Raw genomic sequence first — 26,361 nt, 5'->3', positions numbered from 1 at the left:
AGTAAAGCAGCCTAATATTTACATGAACAATGTAATGAGCAATTTCATGTATCTGGTGCTTTATGTATGATTTTATATTTATCACATACAATACTTCTCACCTGTCTAATCAGCTTTCTAAGAGCAAGTACTGGTAACAAGTAACAGAGAACAGATAGGAATGCAGAAGCTAATGAATTTATTCATTAATGAACTGCAGGTTATATACCAGTGTCTCTAACACATTCACATACTTTATACAAGGCATAGAAACTAATTTGGAATTCTACTTTCTATTAATCTGCTTCAGTGCAATTGGAAATAGTATTCATTTTTATAGTATTTTGGATGTATTATTTAAACAGCATGTGCAAAAGAAAAAATGACAAATTGGAGAAACAAAATGCAAAATAATAATTATTGATAGCATGATCAAGGGTTCTCCTCCAACTGCCTTTATTGGTGATGAGTTAAAGCTAGATAGCTGGAAAAAAGCAATTTCTAATTATACTGTATTTTTTGGAGTATAAGATGCACCTTTTTCCCCCCTAAAAGGGGGTGAAAATTTGGGTGCATCTTATACACTGAATGTAGTCCCACCCACTGGCCCCCACGCTTTGGCCTCTGCCTCCAAGCAATTTACCTACTTGCAGCAAGCAGCAAGAAGAAACAGCCCATTTCAGCTTCAGCACAGCCTAATTAGCACAAGTTGATTGTTGAATCAGCCTCCCGACTCTCACCTATTTCAGGCTGCAGGGATTCCCATTGCCTATTGTTGCCTGGGACTCTGCTGGGAGCAGATTTTTTTTTTCCTGTGCTAATCAAGCTATGCTGAAAACAAAAATAAAAGTAAAGCAGGCTATTTGCTGTTTGCTGCAAGGTGGCAAAATTGCTGGGAGGCAGAGGCAGATCTTTTTCTTGTTTTCCTCACTTCACGTCTTATAGTCCGGAGCATCTTATACTCCGAAAAATACAGGTAGCTAGTTCACTAACCTCCAGAGGGGGCCTTTTGGGGAGGGGGAAAATCCCTATGCTAGTGTCCCTTATCTCCACCATTGTGTTATCTATCAAATTATGTTCCTAAAAACTGATATTTCTTCCAGTTCCTATCTCCATAGTATAAATTGTCAGAAGATAACTTTCAAATGATTTGTGTTTAAGAAAAGCAAGATTCAGAAACACCCAGTATATATATCACTCAGCTTTGTGATTTTAGATTACATTTGCCAATATTCCTTACAATACATGTCCACCACAAAATATTGTGCCTGTGAATGGCTTTAAATGGAAATAACATTGTGTAACGAAGGAATGATGTAGAAGCAGTGATAACAGAACAGCTTCCAGATTCAGGAGCTGTGCATTACTAAAACAGTTGGAGAAGCACCAACACAAATGAAAATAATAAGCTTCTGCTTGCTGTTCCTAGTAAGTTGAATAAATAGACATAGTATACAAAAATTCTGGAAGCAATATAGAGACATCTTCATTGCTTTTATGAATCTATTTAATCCTACTTTAAACTTTCCCAGGTTTCTGGCTACTGTTACCTCTTCTAATTACTTATTTATTAAAATCATATTTCTAAAACTGCAGTATTGTGAATTGGCATAAATCATGGTAACCCTCTCTGTTTGCAAATAGCAGTTCTGGTAGCAACTCAGAATCCATCTGTCTTCCTCCCACCCCAACAACTTCCAAAATCTTTGAGAAATCTGCAAGCTTTCTTCAAATTACTTCCACCCCCTCTGAACCTTTTACTGTCATATACATTCTTAAGAGGATTCTTCAGCTCAGCTGTCACTAGTTAACAGAAAGTCAGTCAGACAGCTGCACCTCTAAATTTGCCAGTAATTCCTTTCTTTTTTTTAAAAAAAAAGATCAATAATTTCAACTAAAGCGTACTGAAATACTGAAACAAATGACGCAATGGAGCCTACTCACAAAACTAGAAAGAGACTATTTCTACTGATTTCTCAGCCATGGATATATTGTGTCAAATGGCTCAAAGAGAGCAATTACTCCTATCTGATACAGACTTATAGTTTTGTACTCAAAATCACCTGCCTGTCCATAGTCCAACATTTTCCCATTCTTCTCAGCACTCAATGGTTTTGATTAAAGGTAACAGATTTTTTTCCAGCTGCTCAACCAAAGATGAAGAAAGGAGAAGTATCATTAGAAAACATAAATGAGAGGCTCATCATATAATTAGAAATAGCATTAAAACAGTAAAGTGGTTGAGAAGCCACACTGCAAAGCAAAGCGTATAAGAGGAGGAAAATTAACTATGGTATTAAAATTATGGTACAATGTAATGTGTGTTATTTATCATGACTAACACTGGAAGGTTTGCTGAAGAGTATTTGGATCATTATGGTGCACAGGAATAACATGTCCCTGTCATTTCTTCTTTTTAAAAAATAATTTTTATTGAACAGTGTTAAGTTCGGGAAGTAACGAGGCTGGAGACCAGGGTAGTGACAACAGCTCTTTAATATAGGGTGAACCCAGCAACCTGGCTGGGGAAAAACCTCTCCTTATATACTGTTTAACCGGCGGCTTCAACCAATCAGCAACGTGCTTGTTTCCCGCCAAAATATTTAAAGATACATAACACTCCTCCCCTCCCAGAAAACACTTTACCTCTATTTACATATTATTTACATGTTATTTTTCGACGTAGTCACGCAAATAACCTGGGCGTCTCCTGATTCTTTCGGACCTGCGCGGTTCAGTCCTTGGGAGTGGGTTGAGCTGGTCGGAGGGGCTGTTTGCTCCTCCCAGCTCTTTCTCTAGGCCATCCGGCCCTGGATTACTTGCAGACTCTTTTTCTAGGCCATCCGGCCTTGGATTACTTGCAGAGTTTTCCCTGCTGTTTCCATCGGGAACCTGATGGCGTCGCTGGACCTCCGGGAACTCAGCTAAGTCTTGCGCCTCCCCCGGGTTATGGTCAGCTGTGGGTTCAAATAATGAGTGGTCATGATCTGTCTCATTTAGCTCGGGTTGTTCGGCTATTCGTTTCCTTATCTGATCTATGTGGCGCCTCCATACTCGGTTGTCTTTTAACTCAACTAAGTATGATTTTGGACCGGTTGCCTTTATGATTTGCCCTGCTAGCCAACTTGGGCCGTCCCCATAGTTGCGGGCCCACACTCGGTCGCCTATGCCCATTTCTCTAGTTTTTTCCAGTTCCCCCTTGTAACCCTCTGGTGTGTAATGGGGATTTAAACGGTCAAGTGGGCACCGGAGCTTCCGCCCCATCAATAACTCGGCTGGGCTTCTGCCTGTAGCAGTGCTGGGGGTTCTATGCTGAACGGCCAAAAAGAAATTTATCTTTGTTTGCCAGTCGCCTGGCTTGAGCCTGGACAATGCCTCCTTAGCGCTCCGGACGGAACGCTCTGCAAGGCCATTCGATGCAGGGTGGAAAGGCGCAGAGAGGGCATGTCGGATGCCCTCGTCTGCCAGGTATTCCTCAAACTGGGTTGCCGTGAATTGCGGGCCGTTGTCGGATACCAGCGTGTCAGGCAACCCGTGGGTTGCGAATAGGTGCCGCAGGGCTGCGATTACTGCCTCGGCTGTCATGGATCTCATGAGAATGATTTCCAACCATTTAGAGAAAGCGTCGACTACCATTAGGAAGGTTTGGCCGTGGAACGGGCCAGCAAAATCAATGTGGATTCTCGACCAGGGGCCTTGGGGTTTTTCCCATTCCCTGACTGGGGCCGTTGGGGGTAGAGGTCTGGACTCTTGGCAAGCCTGGCATTTTCCTACCCTCTCAGCAATTTCTGAGTCCATGAGTGGCCACCACACATAGCTTCTTGCTAGCCCCTTCATCCTTACGATCCCTGGGTGACCTCGTGGAGGAGGTCCAATACCCTTTCCTCAATTTCTCCAGGATCACCACCGATCGCCCCATAGCAGGCACCCCTTGAGCCGAGAGTTCCCCACGTTTTTACAAATTCCTTAAAACGCTCGCCCGGCGCAGCGGGCCACCCTCTTTGTACCCAACCGAGTACAGTCCTCAAAGTAATGTCCCGGTATGATGCCCGAGCCACCTCCTTAGATGTGACTGGGCCGGAGTCCAAAGAGTCAATTAGCAGGATGGGCGTCCCCGGAGTGGGGTCTTCGATCGCCCCTGGTAGTGGGCATCTGCTTAAAGCGTCCGCATGCCCCACTTCTTTTCCCGGTCGATGCTGCAGCTTGTAGGAATAAGCGGCTAAAAAGATAGTCCATCGGGTCAATCGTGGCGAAAGTGCCACAGGCGTTGGGCGGTCGCCAGCCAGTATCCCTAACAATGGTCTATGGTCCGTAACAATTTCAAAGTCTCTACCAAAAACGTATTCGTGAAACTTTTTTACCCCTGACACAATTGCTAGCGCTTCCTTATCCAACTGGCTGTAATTCCTCTCTGTGGAGGACATCGTTCTGGAGTAGAAGGCTATAGGGGCTTCTGTGCCGTTTGGAAGTCTGTGGCTGAGCACAGCCCCCACCCCGTAAGGGGAGGCATCGCAAACCAGTACTAATGGCAATGAGCTATGATACTGAATCAATAGGCTATCGCTGGAGAGTAGGTTTTTTACTGCTTCGAAAGCCCTAGCTTCCGACTTTCCCCAAGACCAAACAGTATTCTTTCCCAGAAGCTTATGCAGCGGCTCAGCAACGGTCGCTTTGTTTTTTAAAAGACCACAGAAAATTCACTAGCCCCAGGAATGCCTGTAGCTCTGTTTTGTTTTTGGGCGCTGGAGCCTTTCTGATTGCCTTGACCTTGCTCTCAGTGGGGTGAATTCCTTTCTTGTCTATTCGGTAGCCCAAGAACTCGACGGATTCTACCCCTATCTGGCATTTGTTCACTTTAACCTTTAGTCCGGCTGACCGGAAAATGCCCAGAACTTTTCTTAAACGCTCCCCCAATTCCTCTAAATTTTCGGCTGATATCAATACATCATCGAAGTAGGGGACTACCCCTGGGAGCCCTTGCAGAAGTCGTTCCATTAAATTTTGGAACAGCCCCGGTGCCACACTCACCCCAAATTGTAATCGGGTACACTTGAACGCACCTCTGTGAGTTACAATCGTTTGGGCTTCGGCTGTGTTGGCGTCTACGGGCAGTTGTTGATAGGCTTGAGCCAAGTCTAACTTTGCAAAGACTTGCCCTTGCCCCAACGAGTGCAGCAAGTGTTGCACCACGGGAACCGGGTAAGCGCTTTTCTGTAAGGCTTTGTTTAATGTCGCCTTGTAGTCAGCGCAGATTCTAACTGACCCATCTGGTTTTACTGGGGTGACGATTGGTGTCTCCCACTTTGCGTGATCGACTGGCACCAGAATCCCCTGATTTATGAGCTTATCTAGCTCCTTGTCAATCTTAGGTTTCAGGGCAAAAGGGACTCTCCTTGCCTTTAACCTAATGGGGGCTACCTGGGGGTCTAAGTTGAAGGAAATAGGGGTCCCCTTGTACTTGCCCAGGCAGTCCTTGAAGACATCTTCGAACTCGTTCATGAGTGTGTCTTTAGGTTACAGTCACTTCTGTAGATGCCAGTCACTCCCATGCCCAGTGCACGAAACCAGTCTAGTCCCAACAACCAGGCAGGGTCCCTTCGACGATCGTGATGGGCAGGGTCTTCTTGTGTGGTCCGTACTCGACTCGGACAGAGGTGGTCCCTCGAACAGGGATGCGATTCCCTTGGTAGTCGTGGACTCGTAGCCGTTGTGTTTGCAGGTGGCGCTTGGCGACGATGCAGCAGTGACCGCCAAAGTGTCCCAGGACATGATGGTGATCGCTGACCCGTGTCCACTTCTAGTCGGCACGGCACTCCTTCTATTTTGGGCTTGGTGAAGATTTTCTTCTCCACCCTGGTTGAGGCGCCTATGATCACCGTCGTTTGATTGAGTTCGCGCCTTTTTGTTTGAGCCAATCACGGGTCGCCTTGCCGATCCAGCGCTCTGATTGGCCGATTTGAATTTTGGCGGGAAGGTTGGGGAGCTCGACAGACTTGAGCTAGGTGCCCTTCTTCTCGCACCGCCGACATGTAGCGCCCTTGAACTTGCAGTGTTGACGCTGGTGTTGACCTCCGCAACTTCCGCATTCGTCCGGTCTTCTTTGTCGCGTTTCTCGGTTCGACAAACCCTTCCTCATCCTCACCGCCGGATTCGGTTTGGATCTCTTCTTGGTGCACCGGGTTGACTTTGAACTCGCCGTTGAGTGGCTTTTGCAGGGTCTCTGCCGCTTGGGTGGACATTTCATGCGCTCTGGCCGTCCAGGCGTTTGCCAGCGTTAGATTGCTTTTGATAGCAGCCGCCCGCAAACGCATGTCTTTGACCCCCGGATGAGTTGCTCCAGCAGCGCCTCGTCTAGGTCTCTGTACCCACAGTCTTTGGAGGCTTTCCAGGGCGGCCATGTAGTCGCCGATGGATTCGCCCTCTAGCTGTCGGCGCCTCCAAATTCAAAACGCCGCACATATTTGGGCTTGAAATGGTTTTAGCAGGGTTTGCAGAGTTTGCCACGATACCGATTGTACGGCGTTGGCTCTGCCAGGGCTTCCGCGATGTCGATGACCTCGGACCGCAGTGGCTCAAGAAGTATGCCCTTTGCGGTTGTCTGGAACTCCTTGCAGTTCGTTTGCTTCTAGAAAGCTCAAACGGGTCATGTCGTTCCCCATTTCTCTCTAGCTGGGTCAAACGGCGCGGGCGGAGTGTAACTGGCCATCTCCGCGTTTCTGCCCTGTGTTTGCTGGGTTCGGTTCTTCCGTGCTTCAGCTCGGTTCTGGTTCTCCTTAGCCTCGAGATCCCACCTTCGTCGCCAGTGTTAAGTTCGGGAAGTAACGAGGCTGGAGACCAGGGTAGTGACAACAGCTCTTTAATATAGGGTGAACCCAGCAACCTGGCTGGGGAAAAACCTCTCCTTATATACAGTTTAACTGGCGGCTTCAACCAATCAGCAACGTGCTTGTTTCCCGCCAAAATATTTAAAGATATATAACAAACAGTTTTTTAAAAAACAAAAAAATGAATTTTTTACAATTTTTTTCTTTCCAACATTTCCACATCAGTTTTCATTTCTTATATATCCATTTTTCTCCCTTTTTTCTATTTACTATCTATACATGTGATTCTAATATTTATTTATACATATGAAAATATCAATGTATTAAATTACAATCATGCATTCTGTGTCTGTTCCCTTTCTACATACAGTATTTGTTACTATATTCAAACTCCTGTTTCTTCCTCATTTAATCTTTCCTTGCCCTTTATACCTCTCCTCAAACCATTCATACCATTTATCCCATACCATGTAAATTCCCTGTCATTTCACTCCATGTGAAAATACCAAGGTTGTTGTGTGTACTGGGAGAGAAAGCTTGTACTGCTAGCAATAACATCAAGGATCTGTTTTTAGGCTTTCTGACCAATATCTGTCCTATGCCTTTACATTCCTGAAGAGTTTGCAGAAAATATCATTAGATCTGCAAATGACACCGTCGTGGAAGGTGGGGTGAAGAAAAAGATAGAGAAAACGAGAAGATTTTTTAACAGTGGTATTGTCAACTACCACACTCAGTCATCTAGCAAAGAAAGACTCTTGGCCATTTGCTTTTGCAAAGAATATATTTTACTGACGCTTAAGTGGTTACAGAAGTAGCATAAACTGAATCTGAGGTTTTCCTATGCAAACAATGCGAAGTAATTTTTTCCTCTCCCCCCCCCCTGCTATCCCCGTTATCTGTAAATGTCCACTTAGGTGCTTGTATATTGTTTAGGAAACAGGCTTTCAGTTTCAACTCAGCATATTGATGGTTGACTTTGACTGAAGCTTCTCACAATGCAGCCAGCTCAGCTGGACTTCCATTCCCCTTCCCTTCTCCTCCTTACATCCCAATCTCCCCCCCCCCCCCCTTGATAATGTCAAGCTGTCAGCTCATGAAGCTTGGGTAGAAGAGATGCAGCCATGTCAGGTATGAAACAGAAAAGATGAATAAATATCAGAGACAAAAACTTGGAACTTAATGCATGTCTTTTCTAACTTTTCCCTATTCTTCTAGAGATAAATAAAGCTTATAAGCCCCCTATTCCATCTGGCCTCTAATTCCAATCTGTTAATTCTAGAATGCTTTTTGCTAACTTTCATTTCAGCTTACTCTTTCCTTTCCTCAAATACCTATATGTTTGTTTGTGTGTATCCCACTTTAGTAACTTTTCCACAGTCAAAAGTAGAAGAGGAAGTCTGGGAAAAGATGGCATGTGTAAGACTAGCCTGAAAGAATTCTTAAATTCTTAATTTTTGGCAAACACCAAAACACTGTAGCACAGTTAGACTATTTCTAAACCAAAAAAATCCCCAATAGTTCATTTTTGTCAATATGTACAAGGTAATATTTAGTGAAGATCGGATTATGTTAATAACTGTTAAAAATAATTTAATGGGATGTAATAATTACTTTCTTACACTGATCAGTATCTGGTTTTAAAATATATAAATGTTATATTTTGACGTTATCCAAATTATTTTTCCTTGATAGTGCAACGGGTGGATATTATTTTATTTTCCCCATTTAAATGTAAGTACTCAGGCATTTACGTCTATCGGTTGTTATTATTATTTGCAGTTAATGTTGCCTCTAATGTTAACTTTTAAATTAATGCTTTAATTAAATAAATAAATAAATTAAATAAATTAATATATTTTCAACAAATGCTGTTTCTAAGCAAATCTAAAGAATACAAATATATTAAATCTCTTTTAAAAAATAGATGAAAATCAGTAACACTACTTCTATTACAGGAATGTTCATTATCAATTATCAATAACTAAAAAGACAGATACTAAATGCCAGGGTTCTGCTAGGAATGGAAAATAAGAATGTGAGTTGGTACAGGAGCCATGGAGCAGCTTTTAAGGAGCATGGAAATAGAATTAGGAAGAATCAGACTCTTCCTTACTGAATGGGTTATAAGGGAAGCAAAATGAAACATAAGCAGACCTGTGAGAATCTATTATTACAGCCAATAAAATATGGGTGAATAAGATATTTCATGGCTTAATCTGCAATTAACAGTGATTTAGTCCTGTAGGCTATCAATGCAAATTTGGCTAGGATAACTATTGTTTTTCAGTTCTTATCTGACAGTTGGTGACAAACATAGAACTGCCAGGGAAATAGCTGGCTGCAAGGGAAATAGCTAGAGAAAAGTGCTCAGTCTTAAGGGAATCTCTGTAGAAATCACAATATATTAGGATGTGAGCCAATGACTCAATAGCATCCAGACTGAAAGGGCAGGATTTTTCTGTAAAGATTTTTCTGAATCTACCCTTGAGAACTAGGGGTGGTAAAATGTCAAATTGCATTAGCATAAAATCCCTTTCATCTTTTAAGACTATTCCTTGAGACAAAATGCTATTCAAAACACTTTTGAAATAAATTCTGCTTTGGGGAAAATACTAGCAGCGCTTTGAGATTGGCTTCTTTTTTTTATGTTTTCTTTTCTTAACTGTAAATCATGCACCTTATCAGTACTGTATTTAATACCTGTATTTGTGTGCTTTGTTTTGTGATGATACATCTTATTTTTTGTAGATAATACTAGTTTTGAGCATTACAGTTCAGAATGACAGTAGCAGGGAGGAAGGGTTCAATGGCACTGTCAGGGTTCCAAGTAATAGATCCATAGCAAGCAAAACTCTGAGCCAGGCAAATTCTTCAAAGGATAGCTTTATTGGAAATATCATATTGGCAGATATAAAGGTTCCTGTGGTTTTCACCTAGTTAAAAGAGAAAGTTTTTCCCAAATTCCAAACAGTCAGTCACATGGTCCAATCAAGATGCTGTCTGGTCATCTGGAGACCTCCCTCCTTCTTCCACAGTGCAGGTGTGAGAATGTCCTTGGTTCTCAAGAGAAAGTATTTTATTTTGGCTACACAAACACCTCTATCTCTAATCCCCTCCCTGTCCCTCAGCTCCAGTGTGGCAACACTGAAGCTCCAATATAGTTCAGTCAGGTCAGCTTCCGGGTTGACAGGTACTACACTTGTGCCACCTGCCCAATTCTGATCCCTGTTATTATTTAGAAAAAGAAAATGCAGAGGCAGATTTAATATCACACCTGTTTTGCTTTAACAATCTTGAACTTCACTCTAAATGCATTGTATGGAATACCAAATGCTATATAGAAGTTATGGAAGCAAGGGATATCTACATATGGGGAAATACCAAGAAACCCTTCCTCATCCTCACCGCCGGATTCGGTTTGGATCTCTTCTTGGTGCACCGGGGTTGACTTTGAACTCGCCTTCGGTGTGAGTGGCTTTTGCAGGGTCTCTGCCGCTTGGGTGGACATTTCATGCGCTCTGGCTTCGTCCAGGGCGTTTGCCAGCGTTAGATTGCTTTTGATAGCAGCCGCCCGCAAACGCATGTCTTTGACCCCCGGATGAGTTGCTCCAGCAGCACCTCGCCCAGGTCTCGTACCCACAGTCTTTGGAGGCTTTCCGCAGGGCGGCCATGTAGTCGCCGATGGATTCGCCTCTAGCTGTCGGCGCTCTCCAAATTCAAAACGCCGCACGATTTGGACGGCGTTGGCGAAATGGTTTTTAGCAGGGTTTGCAGAGTTTGCCACGATACCGATTGTACGGCGTTGGCTCTGCCAGGGCTTCCGCGATGTCGATGACCTCGGACCGCAGTGGCTCAAGAAGTATGCCCTTTGCGGTTGTCTGAACTCCTTGCAGTTCGTTTGCTTCTAGAAAGCTTTCAAACGGGTCATGTCGTTCCCATTTCTCTCTGGCTGGGTCAAACGGCGCGGGCGGAGTGTAACTGGCCATCTCCGCGTTTCTGCCCTGTGTTTGCTGGGTTCGGTTCTTCCGTGCTTCAGCTCGGTTCTGGTGCTCCTTAGCCTCGAGATCCCACCTTCGTCGCCAGTGTTAAGTTTGGGAAGTAACGAGGCTGGAGACCAGGGCAGTGACAACAGCTCTTTAATATAGGGTGAACCCAGCGACCTGGCTGGGGAAAAACCCCTCCTTATATACTGTTTAACCGGCGGCTTCAACCAATCAGCAACGTGCTTGTTTCCCGCCAAAATATTTAAAGTTTTATAACAAACAGTTTTTTAAAAAACAAAAAAATGAATTTTTTACAATTTTTTTCTTTCCAACATTTCCACATCAGTTTTCATTTCTTATATATCCATTTTTCTCCCTTTTTTCTATTTACTATCTATACATGTGATTCTAATATTTATTTATACATATGAAAATATCAATGTATTAAATTACAATCATGCATTCTGTGTCTGTTCCCTTTCTACATACAGTATTTGTTACTATATTCAAACTCCTGTTTCTTCCTCATTTAATCTTTCCTTGCCCTTTATACCTCTCCTCAAACCATTCATACCATTTATCCCATACCATATTCACTCCATGTGAAAATACCAAGGTTGTTGTGTGTACTGGGAGAGAAAGCTTGTACTGCTAGCAATAACATCAAGGATCTGTTTTTAGGCTTTCTGACCAATATCTGTCCTATGCCTTTACATTCCTGAAGAGTTTGCAGAAAATATCATTAGATCTGCAAATGACACCGTCGTGGAAGGTGGGGTGAAGAAAAAGATAGAGAAAACGAGAAGATTTTTTAACAGTGGTATTGTCAACTACCACACTCAGTCATCTAGCAAAGAAAGACTCTTGGCCATTTGCTTTTGCAAAGAATATATTTTACTGACGCTTAAGTGGTTACAGAAGTAGCATAAACTGAATCTGAGGTTTTCCTATGCAAACAATGCTAAGTAATTTTTCCTCCCCCCTGCTATCCCCGTTATCTGTAAATGTCCACTTAGGTGCTTGTATATTGTTTAGGAAACAGGCTTTCAGTTTCAACTCAGCATATTGATGGTTGACTTTGACTGAAGCTTCTCACAATGCAGCCAGCTCAGCTGGACTTCCATTCCCCTTCCCATCTCCTCCTTACATCCCAATCTCCCCCCTTGATAATGTCAAGCTGTCAGCTCATGAAGCTTGGGTAGAAGAGATGCAGCCATGTCAGGTATGAAACAGAAAAGATGAATAAATATCAGAGACAAAAACTTGGAACTTAATGCATGTCTTTTCTAACTTTTCCCTATTCTTCTAGAGATAAATAAAGCTTATAAGCCCCCTATTCCATCTGGCCTCTAATTCCAATCTGTTAATTCTAGAATGCTTTTTGCCAACTTTCATTTCAGCTTACTCTTTCCTTTCCTCAAATACCTATATGTTTGTTTGTGTGTATCCCACTTTAGTAACTTTTCCACAGTCAAAAGTAGAAGAGGAAGTCTGGGAAAAGATGGCATGTGTAAGACTAGCCTGAAAGAATTCTTAAATTCTTAATTTTTGGCAAACACCAAAACACTGTAGCACAGTTAGACTATTTCTAAACCAAAAAAATCCCCAATAGTTCATTTTTGTCAATATGTACAAGGTAATATTTAGTGAAGATCGGATTATGTTAATAACTGTTAAAAATAATTTAATGGGATGTAATAATTACTTTCTTACACTGATCAGTATCTGGTTTTAAAATATATAAATGTTATATTTTGACGTTATCCAAATTATTTTTTTCCTTGATAGTGCAACGGGTGGATATTATTTTATTTTCCCCATTTAAATGTAAGTACTCAGGCATTTACGTCTATCGGTTGTTATTATTATTTGCAGTTAATGTTGCCTCTAATGTTAACTTTTAAATTAATGCTTTAATTAAATAAATAAATAAATTAAATAAATTAATATATTTTCAACAAATGCTGTTTCTAAGCAAATCTAAAGAATACAAATATATTAAATCTCTTTTAAAAAATAGATGAAAATCAGTAACACTACTTCTATTACAGGAATGTTCATTATCAATTATCAATAACTAAAAAGACAGATACTAAATGCCAGGGTTCTGCTAGGAATGGAAAATAAGAATGTGAGTTGGTACAGGGAGCCATGGAGCAGCTTTTAAGGGAGCATGGAAATAGAATTAGGAAGAATCAGACTCTTCCTTACTGAATGGGTTATAAGGGGAAGCAAAAATGAAACATAAGCAGACCTGTGAGAATCTATTATTACAGCCAATAAAATATGGGTGAATAAGATATTTCATGGCTTAATCTGCAATTAACAGTGATTTAGTCCTGTAGGCTATCAATGCAAATTTGGCTAGGATAACTATTGTTTTTCAGTTCTTATCTGACAGTTGGTGACAAACATAGAACTGCCAGGGAAATAGCTGGCTGCAAGGGAAATAGCTAGAGAAAAGTGCTCAGTCTTAAGGGAATCTCTGTAGAAATCACAATATATTAGGATGTGAGCCAATGACTCAATAGCATCCAGACTGAAAGGGCAGGATTTTTCTGTAAAGATTTTTCTGAATCTACCCTTGAGAACTAGGGGTGGTAAAATGTCAAATTGCATTAGCATAAAATCCCTTTCATCTTTTAAGACTATTCCTTGAGACAAAATGCTATTCAAAACACTTTTGAAATAAATTCTGCTTTGGGGAAAATACTAGCAGCGCTTTGAGATTAGCTTCTTTTTTATGTTTTCTTTTCTTAACTGTAAATCATGCACCTTATCAGTACTGTATTTAATACCTGTATTTGTGTGCTTTGTTTTGTGATGATACATCTTATTTTTTGTAGATAATACTAGTTTTGAGCATTACAGTTCAGAATGACAGTAGCAGGGAGGAAGGGTTCAATGGCACTGTCAGGGTTCCAAGTAATAGATCCATAGCAAGCAAAACTCTGAGCCAGGCAAATTCTTCAAAGGATAGCTTTATTGGAAATATCATATTGGCAGATATAAAGGTTCCTGTGGTTTTCACCTAGTTAAAAGAGAAAGTTTTTCCCAAATTCCAAACAGTCAGTCACATGGTCCAATCAAGATGCTGTCTGGTCATCTGGAGACCTCCCTCCTTCTTCCACAGTGCAGGTGTGAGAATGTCCTTGGTTCTCAAGAGAAAGTATTTTATTTTGGCTACACAAACACCTCTATCTCTAATCCCCCCTCCCTGTCCCTCAGCTCCAGTGTGGCAACACTGAAGCTCCAATATGGTTCCGGTCAGGTCAGCTTCCGGGTTGACAGGTACTACACTTGTGCCACCTGCCCAATTCTGATCCCTGTTATTATTTAGAAAAAGAAAATGCAGAGGCAGATTTAATATCACACCTGTTTTGCTTTAACAATCTTGAACTTCACTCTAAATGCATTGTATGGAATACCAAATGCTATATAGAAGTTATGGAAGCAAGGGATATCTACATATGGGGAAATACCAAGAAATTGTTCTTCTAATTATATTAATTCTCTAACTGATAAATAAATAAATAATAAAACTATTTTTCTGCTGCCTTTCTTTACTTTGCAATGTAGCTAATCCTGAAATTTAATAGTGCAATAGATATAGCATGTATGTAGATGCACTAGTCTTAGGTATAAAGTCAACTTCAATTTCATGAAAAACATATTTGATTCCTTTTTTTCTTTAAGAATCCTCAAATACACTCTATTCAAAAGAGTGACAGAAAAGTTTGGGAAGAAAGTTTCAGAAAAAATGTCTATGAAAATTCTCCGTCATCCAGGTCATGGTTGTCCCAAAGGTGCTTTTTCAAGAGACAACTGGACTTTCTTGTTTTTCTTTGAAGACATTTCACTTCTCATCCAGGAAGCTTCTTCAGATACTGGGAGCTGAAGATACTTCTTGGGTGAGAAGTGAAACATTTTTAAAGAAAAACAAGAAAGTCCAGTTTTCTCTTTAAAACAAAAACCCTTGTATATTGCATAATACTGGGGAATATATAGAACAGGGAGTTTTAATTGTTGCTTTTTCTTTCATCATCATCATCATCATCATCATCATCATCATCATCATTATTATTATTATTATTATTATTATTATTATTTTTATTTTATTCATAAACATTTTTGAATACAGTGTATTGTTAGGATATACCATTTACAAGAAAAAAAGGGGGGGAAGGCCAAATGGAAAAGAGTAATAAATATTAACACATGAACTAATAACAATAATAATAATAATATAATAACACATTGTTGCTTTTTCTTTCTAAACTATTTCCCTGCAGGTATCTTCATTAGGCAAAGATAAACTTCACGGAAATAATGGATTTCCTAAACTTTACTGAACAAAATTATACACTGGAACAAAATGATACAGAATCATTTAAAAAAGTAACTTCCAAGGTTCTAGTTTCTATTACACTTTCTGTTCTAGCAGTGATGACAACGGTTATCAACTCTCTAGTGATGACTGCAATAATTGTGACACGGAAACTCCATCACCCTGCAAACTATTTAATATGCTCTTTGGCAGTCACTGATTTCCTTGTGGCCATCCTTGTCATGCCCTTCAGCATTGTCTATATTGTCAAAGAAACCTGGATCATGGGTGGGGTGATGTGTGATATTTGGCTTAGTGTTGACATCACCTGCTGTACCTGTTCCATCCTGCATCTCTCGGCCATTGCTTTAGATCGCTACAGAGCAATCACTGATGCTGTGGAATATGCCAGGAAGCGAACACCTAAACATGCTGGCTTTATGATTGCTATTGTCTGGATTATTTCCATCTTCATTTCAATGCCACCGTTGTTTTGGAGGCATCAAGCAGCCAGCAAAGATGATGAATGCATCATTAAGCATGACCACATTGCTTTCACCATATATTCTACATTTGGAGCATTTTATATCCCACTGGCATTAATTCTGATTCTTTACTACAAAATATACAAAGCAGCTAAGACGTTTCATAGAAGGAGTACGAGTCGGGTTCTTAAAGAGGAGGCAAATGGGCAAGACCTCTTGGAAGCAAATGAGAAAAGCTGCCGGATTTCTTCAACTGCATCATGTACAAAAGATAAAAGGTCCAACCCTTTGGGAGATTTGGACAGAATTCGATTGTCACTGAGAAGCCCTGATTCAGAATCTAAGAATGAAAAAGGGTGGAAAAGGCAACGCATTTCTACCACAAGAGAGCGGAAAGCAGCAACTACCCTCGGTTTGATTTTGGGTGCTTTTGTGATTTGCTGGCTGCCTTTCTTTGTAAAAGAGGTGGTTGTTAATACCTGTGAAAGATGTCAAATTTCAGAAGAAATGTCTAATTTTTTGACATGGTTGGGTTATATCAATTCTCTCGTTAACCCACTGATTTACACAATCTTTAATGAAGATTTTAAGAAAGCATTCCAGAAACTTATTCAGTGCAGGAGCTCTCTCTGAAAAAAAGAGAGAGAAAGCTTTTAGTCATTGGTTGATTTAAATCTGATTTTGGTTTGGGTGGGGGGAGAATTTGAAAATCAAATTCATAGATCTACCCTTGATGGAACTTTGCCTATTGCACTTGAGAATTTACCAAATCAAAGGGTAAAATGATGTTCCAGAAGGTTTTGTAGTTGTATATTACATGTGCATTCATAGTCCTGATTTTATGCCATAATTTAGCACTACAACAGTATTTGAAACAAATATATAATGTACAACAACTAAGCCTCAAGTCTTTCCAGAAAGCTTCCCAGAAATTTAAATCAAGCTGGATTGATTAAGTTCTGGTGCCAGAAATTGGATGAGAATCTACACATATAAAACAAATTCAGTTCAATTATTTGTGGAGTAGCTCTAATTGTTTACATATTTAACTTATAACAATGTGCACTCTGTTTAAGAAAGAAGCCAATTATTAAATACAGTATCTGTTTTGTATCATTAATATAACATAATGAATGTTCTTCACATGTTAAAGTGTATATTGGGAAGAAAAGAAACTACAAAAGTTTATTCAAATGAGTAAAAGTGGTTATAATTATTAGGTACACAGAGAATTGTATGGATATTTGTGAGAATGGGAACATTTAACTCTTCAGTGAGTACAAGAGCACACATCTGGAAATGCAAGGTGCACCACAAGGGGACATGGTAATCATGTCTAGGACTAGGATCTTATTTAAAATCAAGAAGATACAGAATTCTTTTTCAATGTAACTGACATAAAATTACTCAGTAATCTAAGGATTGCTGTACTATTTAAAACTCCTATATGATTAATTTATTTTATTTTTTAATGGCGGAATGACTGAAATTATAACTTATGTAGAAAATACGGAAAATAATAGTTTGGTTTTTTAAAAAAAGTAATGGTTTGTCAATAGCACTTCCTTGTGTGGTGGCACCAGGTAAATAAAAGGTCACTTTCCTTAAGGAACTGTATCCTTTAAATATATTCCTCAGCCTAGTCTGGTTCAGAGGGAGATTATGGAACACCACTTGTTCACTTTAGAATTTCACTGTTTTTCCCAAAGCCAGGCCAATAGCCCTTTTATCACAAGGCTCAAGCCAGTAATATCACCAGGGACACATCATGCTTTACCAAGGGCACTTTTCATTTCATCACAAATGGTGCAGTATTGTTTCCTCGGGCTTTGGTAGGCTTTCAGCTCTTATTAAAATATATGTATCAGTATTGTCTATTCCTATTACTACATTTTCTTTAAGTTGGGCCTATGACATGGTACCAAATGGAGTGAGTGTGTGTGTGTGTGTGTGTGTGTGTGTGTGTGTGTGTGTGTGTTCTTATCTATCATATATATAGAGAGACAGAAGTTGTCATAAAGTGAGTAATTGCCAAAGTTACGAAAAATAACAAAAGCAATAAATACATATTTTTGAATGTTGGGAATACTGTTTTAGTCAAGACAGTCATGGTTTTAGTTATGTTTTTAATTTATGTCTTGAAAATATTGGAAGCTGTTCATAGTCTTTCTGGAATTAGGTGGCCTTAATAAATAAATCAATAAAGTCAGAACTGCAGAATCATGAGGTAAAATTAAACAGGTTACAATGAGATAATGGCCCAGTTTAAAAAAAAATCAGAATACTGACAAACTATTAATAATAGCTCATCAAATAAAATATACTAAGTATGTTAAATGAATAATTATCTAATACATAAATTGAAAAGTTGAATGTTTTTTAAAAAATCACACATTTTTGAGGAAGATATTTGCTTAACTACTTTAGCTGAAACCTTACTGCAGCATTCTGGAGACTGCATTTAGCTAGTCTAAAACACAGATTCAAAAAACTACAAGAATATTTGTGAGGAAGTCACCTGATTTAGCTCATGAGGCAAATTAGACTTTATAGAATCTATTTTAGCACACTGAAAAGAAACCTAAAAAAATCACCCTACTAAGCAAGCATTTCTTTCCCTAGTATGAAGCACATGGATTGGTGATTCCCTATCCCATAGTAATTTTCTTCTCATGGTGAATCATTTATTTGTTTTATTTATATTATTGTTGTTGTCGTTGTTTAGCTATTAATAGAATCTGAAATTTTGGTTCAGTCACTCAGGATTATTGCACTTACCTTCCTTTAAAGACTAAAATAGAATGAGCGTTAAAAAGCAACAATTATTTTAGATGCAGCCAGGAGAAGGAGGATATTTGGGGAAGGAAGACCACATTTGGAACTGAACTACTCATCCCTTCCCTAATCAACCTTTAAAGTCAGCCCACTTTTGTTTTCCCAAAGAGTTAGATGCAGAAAAACGCCAACTACAGGTAATCCTTGACCTAGTACCTATTTACAAAAACTGTAACAGAATGCCCCACTGTAGCATCTGTTTATGGCAAACTTTTAATAAGAGTCTTTTGCAAATTCCAAAGCAATTATATTGTCCTATTTTAAGGATATTTACATATTACTTCTACCAACTCTATTATCCTTAATTTCTATTTCTATAAGCAAACTTCATGAGGCTGCATTTTTGTGAACTACTGTGATTAGGAAGTCTAACTAGTTTATTTCAAACATTGTTGACCTGTGCTTCTTTCCTAGACTTAATGCATTTTAATGCACATTCAGCCAGAACTAAGTACCCCAGACCTGTTTGATCTTTATCTTTTACCTTCTTTACTTGCTTCTATACATTTGCTATAGCTCTTTGATATTTCATGCCTGACTAAAATCACCAAACTCACTTCAATCTGGTTTTCAAGTTGAGTTTACAGTTGGGACAGTTTTTGTTTAGGAATATGACACATCCTTAATTATGAGTCTGTAAGAATGAATTCTGTTATTTTTAATGCCTTTCTAATGTCATATGATATTTGAAACTGCTGAAGAAGTGCCCTCAAACATCTATCTAGCTACTGGTATCTAGCTATCTAGCTATCATCTATCTATACCTATTATCTATCCATCCATCCATCCATCCATCCATCCATCACTAGCTAGCAAGCCAGCCAGCCGTCCATCTATCCATCCATTATCTCCCTAAATGTCTTAATTTGAATTTGGAGTAATAATTATAGTTTGGGACAGTATCACTGAATTTTACACTTCTGAATTTCTCACAAGACTAAGTTTTAGCACACATAACTAGACTGAGACAGGAGAGAGAATAACGTAACTATAATTAAGAGCAACTGTTACAATCATCTATTTACCTATTCCTTTTGTTACAATACATAGTATAAACTACGGTGTTACCTCGGTACTCATCGTTAACCAAAAATGATGAGTACTAAACAATTTTTTCCCATAAGGAATAATCTAGTGGCAGCTGACATCAACAAGTTCTAGCTTGTGCTTTGAGTACCAAACAAATGATGAGTACCTGGACAAAATTTTCATGTCAAAATGTGTTGAGTACCAAATTTAATGAGTTTCAAAGCAGGTTAGTATCAAGGTACCACTGTGCTTTCACAACATTTTAACTGAAGACACTGCAATTTCATTAACATTCATAAATACGTTAAATGTGTAGTTGACTCAAAATATTTTGCTAGAAGTTAGTAACTCTTTTTCCAGCTATTATGTTTAAATCAGCTAAGGGAGAAAGGAAGTTGGGTGGAACTTAATTTTCCTACTTCAAATCCTGCCATAAATTTGCTTTTTCAAGGGAGAATAGCACACCAAAGAACTATAAAATTATATGTAAATGAAGAATTTCTTACATTGCATCATTACCCTTAAATTAAATTTGTCCAAACTAAGAGTTTTCAACTCCTAATCACTGAGCCAATAATTGATTAATTTGGCCCATTTTCATAATTATGAAATGGTGGGGGGAAGCATTACACTGTAATAATTGTAAAAATCCAAACAAGCAGAACAAAAATAAAGGAAAAAAGAAGTTACTGTTGGGAGTAAGTGATTGAAACTAATGCCAATATGCAGTGGCTCAGGTTCATAAAAATGGATATATTTGTAGATAATAATTAAAGAATGAAAGATGAGGTTCTATAATTCAATGAATCCTATTCTAAGGTATTGAGAAATTTGGTATGAAACTTCTAGTTAAAACAATTCATATTCTAAAACTTCTTTTGCAGTCATCTTATTTCTCATGTGACCTTATTTTTCTAGGAGCTTTTTGTGGCATAAATGTCAGCATCACCATCTACACAGAAAATAAGGAAGGAGATTGAACTTTGAATCTAGTGATAAATATAACCTTCCTAATCTGATAAACAGACTTCAACTACCAGTAAATTTGAAGAGCCATGGGAATATTTAGGCTTAATCTATTCATTAATTAGAAAAGGAAAACAGAGAGATCCATTCAGGATTCAAACATATGATATATCTTTCATTTCTCTGCCGAACTATATGGCTGCTAAAAGAAATTAGGCATGAATTAATTAATTTAGAAATTCAAAGATAGGAAAATGCCAATAGAGCTGAAATAAATATAATTTCCCATTCAAAGTGGGGAATTCCTAATCTGGGCTGAATTGATACAGTAGGAAAATCCTGTTACACTTTTCAGTAGTATTTAATTGCCACCATACTTGATCAGCACAGGAATTTTCCTAAAATTGGGCCGGGATATCTCAGGCAGTAGAGAAGCCTGTTATTAGAACACAGAGCCTGCAATTACTGCAGGTTCGAGCCCGGCCCAAGGTTGACTCAGCCTTCCACCCTTTATAAGGTAGGTAAAATGAGGACCCAGATTGTTGGGGGGGCAATAAGTTGACTTTGTAAATATATATATATATATACAGATAGAATGAGACTATTGCCTTATACATTGTAAGCCGCCCTGAGTCTTCGGAGAAGGGCGGGGTATAAATGTAAACAAAAAAAAACACCACTTCTATTAGAGAAGAAAAATATCAAATTATTCCCAAAGGCGAATGATCATAAAAATGAGTTTAAATTAAGCTAAAAATGCCTGATAATTTTATTATTTAGAAAAAAAATACCCTGCACAATACTTGGTGAGGTAATCACTTTGTATTATTTCTGGGTTTTATGAGAAATCTCTTTTCCATCTTTTAGTTTCCCAGTGCTACTTCTACTTTTCAAACAAATATTGCACACTGAATTAATGAGGAAAAGATAAACTAGCTGCAGTGAACAATGTGAGGTGTTATTAGTCTAGACCCGTGATGGCGAACCTATGGCATGCATGCCACAGGTGGCACAGAGTACCCTGTCTGTGGGCATGCAAGCTGTTGCCCCACTTCAGCTTCACTGTGCATGCACTTGTGCCTTCCACTGGCCAGCTGGTCATCGGGTCTCTGCCACGCATGAGCAGAGGGGTGGGGCATGTGCTGTGCACACATGCCCAGGGTGGGGCAGGGGGGTGGGACACATGAGAGGGTGACTGTGCATGCGCAAGAGTGGGGCCTGTGCAGGAGCCGTGCACACATGCGTGGGGGAGGAGCGCATGCAGGGGGCATGTGCGCTTGGGCACTTGGTCCAGTATAGGTTAGCCATCACTGGTCTAGACAAATCTTGTACAAAAGACTGAAACAAATTCTGCATCATGATGAAAGTTTTTCCTACTTTAAACACATAATGTATTTATTTATCTGCAAGAAAACATAAAAAACTTTTATTCTAATTTATTATTGAATTAAGTTTTATAATATTCAAATTCTGATCAATGCAAGTAACAATGTCAATTTTGGGTTTTTTTCTGAGTCTATGAGAAGTAGATACAATCAGTGTCCCCTCTGTTTTCAATTTCTTCTTTTATAAGTCATTATAAATCATTCACCATCCAGTGATCAGTAGTGGTCCTTTTTTAACCTTTAGCTCTGAAAAATACCATATTTAAATTCAATAAAGACCTTGTCTCCTATTACTGTTAGTATAAAAGAGCTTCAAAAAGCCCACTGAAAAACTATATTAATATTTTAGTGAAAGAAACACATTTAAAAGATCTAATTATCTACATTTCTACTGCTTTTTCTTACCTGTTATCCTTAGACACAGAATCCACTTACTTCTTAGCAAAACTAACTCAATGCACAAGTGTATATAACATTTCATAGTTATTGTTACTGCCTATCATCCTGTAAGATGTCTTTATGACATCATTCCCCTACCAACAGTGTGAGAGACAGTTTGCCTCATGGTAAAAAAAAAAGGAGGGAGGGGACATTATATAGTGCCACCTCTTAGCCTTTGGCATTTTAAGGCATATTACTAGAGAAAACATAATCCCTCTTCTTTGAGAAATTAAACCAAAATCCTAAAATGCTATTTTTTTAAAAATCACTATATAAAAATAGATAAATATAATATGAAAAACTTACAACATAAATAGCCACAGGAAAATAATAAATGATGGATAAGATTTAAATAAGCATTGTTAGATGTGAAAGCCAGAGTCATGTTAAATTCCAATTAAACTGATTTACAGTATTGCTTATGTGTATGCATAGGAATCTAGTCAACTAACAGCACTATTTTGGTATTAGATCAGGGGTGAAATCTAAAAATTTTCCCTACCGGTTCTGTGGGCATGGCTTAATTGGTGGCCATGGCTTGGTGGTCAGATGGCTGGGTGGGCGTGGCCAATAACAATAAATAATAAAAATAATAAACAAAGTATAAAAAAAAAGAGGTACCAAAAACCAACTTTCACACTTTACACACACACAACACAACACAACTGACTCACACATAATGTAAAAGCAGCTGCACTTCACACTTCACATAGCCACAAAAAGCTCAAAAACCAACTTTCACACTTTACACACACACAACACAACACAACTAACTCACACACAATGTAAAAGCAGCTGCACTTCACACTTCACACAGCTACAAAAAGCTCAAAAACCAACTTTTACACTTTACACACACACAACACAACACAACTGACACACACACACACACAATACCACATACAGCTTTCTGAGATTTTGTGTGTTTGTGTAGTTAGAATGAAACACTACAGAAACATACCAAATCTCAGAAAGCTGCACAAATATTTTATTTTATTATTTTATTTTATTTTATTGTGGACTTCAATTCCCAGAGTTCCTCAGCTAGCAAAGCCAGACAGCATTAAACACTCAGTGATGAAATAGATTAGCTAAATTTAGATTAGTTCTGTCTGGTGCTGAAAGCTAAACTGGAGCTTTCCGGCTGCGACAAAAGCCATGAGGTCGATCAGTAATCAGGTAAGTGCCTTAGACTCTTTTAAAAGGAGGTTTTCTACATGTTTTCTACAGAAAACATGTTTTTTAAGGTTCTGCTGATGAGGAACTCAGGTGAGATCCCCAGAGTAGCCTTTAAATTTTTTTTTTAAAGTTTAAAGTCTCTGCCGATCTCAGCTGAGGGGCGGGATCCTCAAAGGCTTTTTTTTTACTTTTAAAGGCATGTTTCGGCTGAAGCAAAACTGGCTTTTAAAAGTAAAACAAAAACCTCTGCTGATGGTGCGGCTCAGCAGAGGCGGAGGGGTGGGGCCAGGGATTTTTGTACCGGTCCTCCGAACCAGCAGCCGCCATCGCTACCGCATCGCACGAGCCAGTCCGATCTGGGAGCATTTCACCCCTGTATTAGATAAAGGTAACAGAATTCAAAAGAGGTTGGATTTAGTCCAGTTCTGGCAATTTAGGAATTCTACGCTAATTCCTCTTTTGACTCCGCCCCCAGACTATCCCACTCCTTCTCCTACAGTGCTGCTAAAATCCAAGTAGTCCTCCTGAGGAATCTTAAAATATACAATTAAAGTTAATAAGATTCTGACCATATCATATAATGCATGGATTTATTAATATTACTCAATTCAATTCAAAAATACAAGGACTGCACTGCATAGAAACAATATATAAATAACAGCCACTATTTCCTATTACATACACTGTATTGTTTTCCTTTTTATCTGTAATCTTTTGAAGTTTTCAAGGAGTTGGATGGCCCAGAAATTGGATAAATAAATATCAGAGACAAAATAAATTAAATCTTTAGCATACAGAGGCCAAAATAAAACTAAACTTAGTGCAGGTGTTACCTAACTTTTCCTATATTTTTAGAGAACAAATAAGGTTTAGAACACCACTATTTCCTCAGCAGCAATTCTTACTGGACTCTGATTCCAATCTGTTAATTCTAGAATTCTTTGTGCCATTCATTCCATCTCCTTTCCCCAAAAAGTCCATTTTTGTACTTTTCCATTGTCAAAAGTAGAAAAGGAGGCCTTGGAAGAACCTGATTTTGAACCTGATCCATATCATGCAATTGTCTTCCTTGAAGAAGTATATTTCAAATCTGAAATGACTGAAAGTAGATGGTTTTCAGCTATGGAGGAGATTAGCTGCCTGTTCATTATACCTATCAAATTAAATAGAAATTACCCCTGAGTAGCACATGTAAGACTATTATTACTGAAAAAAATCTTGAAAGTTACTATTTAATTATTCTATCACTTTGACACCTTGTTCTACTGAATCTGTACTGAATATGGACTCCATAGCACAGTTCTACCATTTATAAACAAAAGTATTTCCAATAGTTTATTTTTCTCAATAGGTGCAAGATAATATTTAATGAAGATCAGATTTTATTAGCAACTATAAGAAAGATAATTAAATGGGATGTAGTAATTACTTTCTTACACTGAAGAGTATCTGGCTTTGAAGTGCATAAACTCATAGAGATATGCCATCTATCTCACTATCAAGTAATTCTGTCTTGAAGTTATCCAAATTATCCATTCCTGGATCTTGTGGTGAGTGAGTATTATTATATTTTCTCCTTTTTGAATATAAGAATTATATGTACAAGCTGCCATGATTATTTGCAGTAAATTTTGCCTCTGGTTTTACCCTTTAAACTAGATTATCACAAATGATGTTTGTTCCAGCACATGTAAAGGACACAAATAAGCTTTTTACCTCTTTTTTAAAAAAATGGAATGAAAGAAACAATAGTATTATTTCTATTACAAGAATGGTTCATGTTCACCAGGCAGTTTTCAGTGACAAGAAAGAAAGATACAGAATGCCAGGGCTCTGTTAGGAATGGAAAACAAGAGTCCGGGTAAAGGACCATGGAGACAGCCTTGAAGGGAACATGAAAATAGTATTAGGAAGACTCTCTGCCTGGCTCCTCCCTGAGTCAATGGATTATAAAAGTGTGGGAGGGGGGAGAGAAATTGAAACAAACAGACTTGCAAGATCCTCTTGTTACAGTCAACCTAGTAAAATGTAAATAAATTGATCTTTTTGACCTAATAGGGCTGATAGATAGTTACTATCTTGCTGTGCTGTTAAGGTTTCTGGTTTATAGCAAAGTCTCAAAAAAAGCCTCAAATGTCATCTAAGACATAACAAAAGCAAGCACAATATCTCAATTAATGCATTGCAGATTTTGCCAGGCAAAATGGTCCAAGGAAAACAAGCCAACAAAAAAAAAGCCTTCAAGAAATTAATATCATAATTTTAAGTTCTGTTTAAGATTTTCCAAGGACCAGGAAGTCGTAAATGTTTCAGGAAAATATGAACACAATTTCATAGTTTCATTTTATTTGATTTTTAATTTCGAAATGTATACCATATCTTTGCATTTTACAAGTGTGGCAAAATTATGTGTTTTGTCTCCTTGGAAAAGTTGGGGCCCAGCCAACATGGGGAATTCATTCCTTAGTTGGGAACCACATACAAGAAAGTCGTCTCACACAAACAGCTGAGTTTCTCAGAGGCAGACATCTTCAAAAGGGCCTCTCCTGCTATGACAGAAGATTCTCTATCTACCACTTGTTAATGTCTCTCGCCAGAAGAATTTGTTCTATGGCGTGCAGAAAACTACCATTCAGGAATGGGGAAATGAAGCTGAGAAGTATTAAATAGGAACAGATAGGAATTAGTCACTGGGTTGATAGCAGACTGCTATCCATGACAACAGCAAAATGCTTTACTGGCAGCGGTGGGGGGGAGGGGGAGATAAGTTATCCCAAAGAGTCTGAAGATGAAGTGGCAAGGAAAAAATATTGCTGTTGAAGATGTGGATGTCAGCAATCCAGCAGACTGAAAGCTTCATACATTTCAAGCAAAACTGACCTGCAAAAGAAGACTGGAGAAGATGAGGAAGAGCCATGGTGGCAC

General features: G+C 38.8%; 1 protein-coding gene across 1 annotated transcript in view; it reads left to right on the top strand.

The window, feature by feature from the left end:
• The window catches only part of HTR1F (5-hydroxytryptamine receptor 1F), a 144,576-nt gene extending 127,003 nt beyond the window's left edge, over positions 1 to 17,573 (top strand). The window contains exon 3 of the mRNA XM_058186473.1: positions 15,082 to 17,573. Coding sequence (XP_058042456.1) covers positions 15,119 to 16,234 — 1,116 coding nt within the window. The 5' untranslated portion in view covers positions 15,082 to 15,118 and the 3' untranslated portion in view covers positions 16,235 to 17,573. The remainder of the gene's footprint in view (positions 1 to 15,081) is intronic.
• The last annotated feature ends 8,788 nt before the right edge of the window (positions 17,574 to 26,361 follow it).

The sequence above is a fragment of the Ahaetulla prasina genome, chromosome 5, assembly GCF_028640845.1.
Source record: "Ahaetulla prasina isolate Xishuangbanna chromosome 5, ASM2864084v1, whole genome shotgun sequence".
In the NCBI taxonomy this organism is placed as follows: domain Eukaryota; kingdom Metazoa; phylum Chordata; class Lepidosauria; order Squamata; family Colubridae; genus Ahaetulla; species Ahaetulla prasina.
Note: the sequence above shows the minus strand (reverse complement) of the source record. Positions and strands in the feature narration are given on the sequence as shown.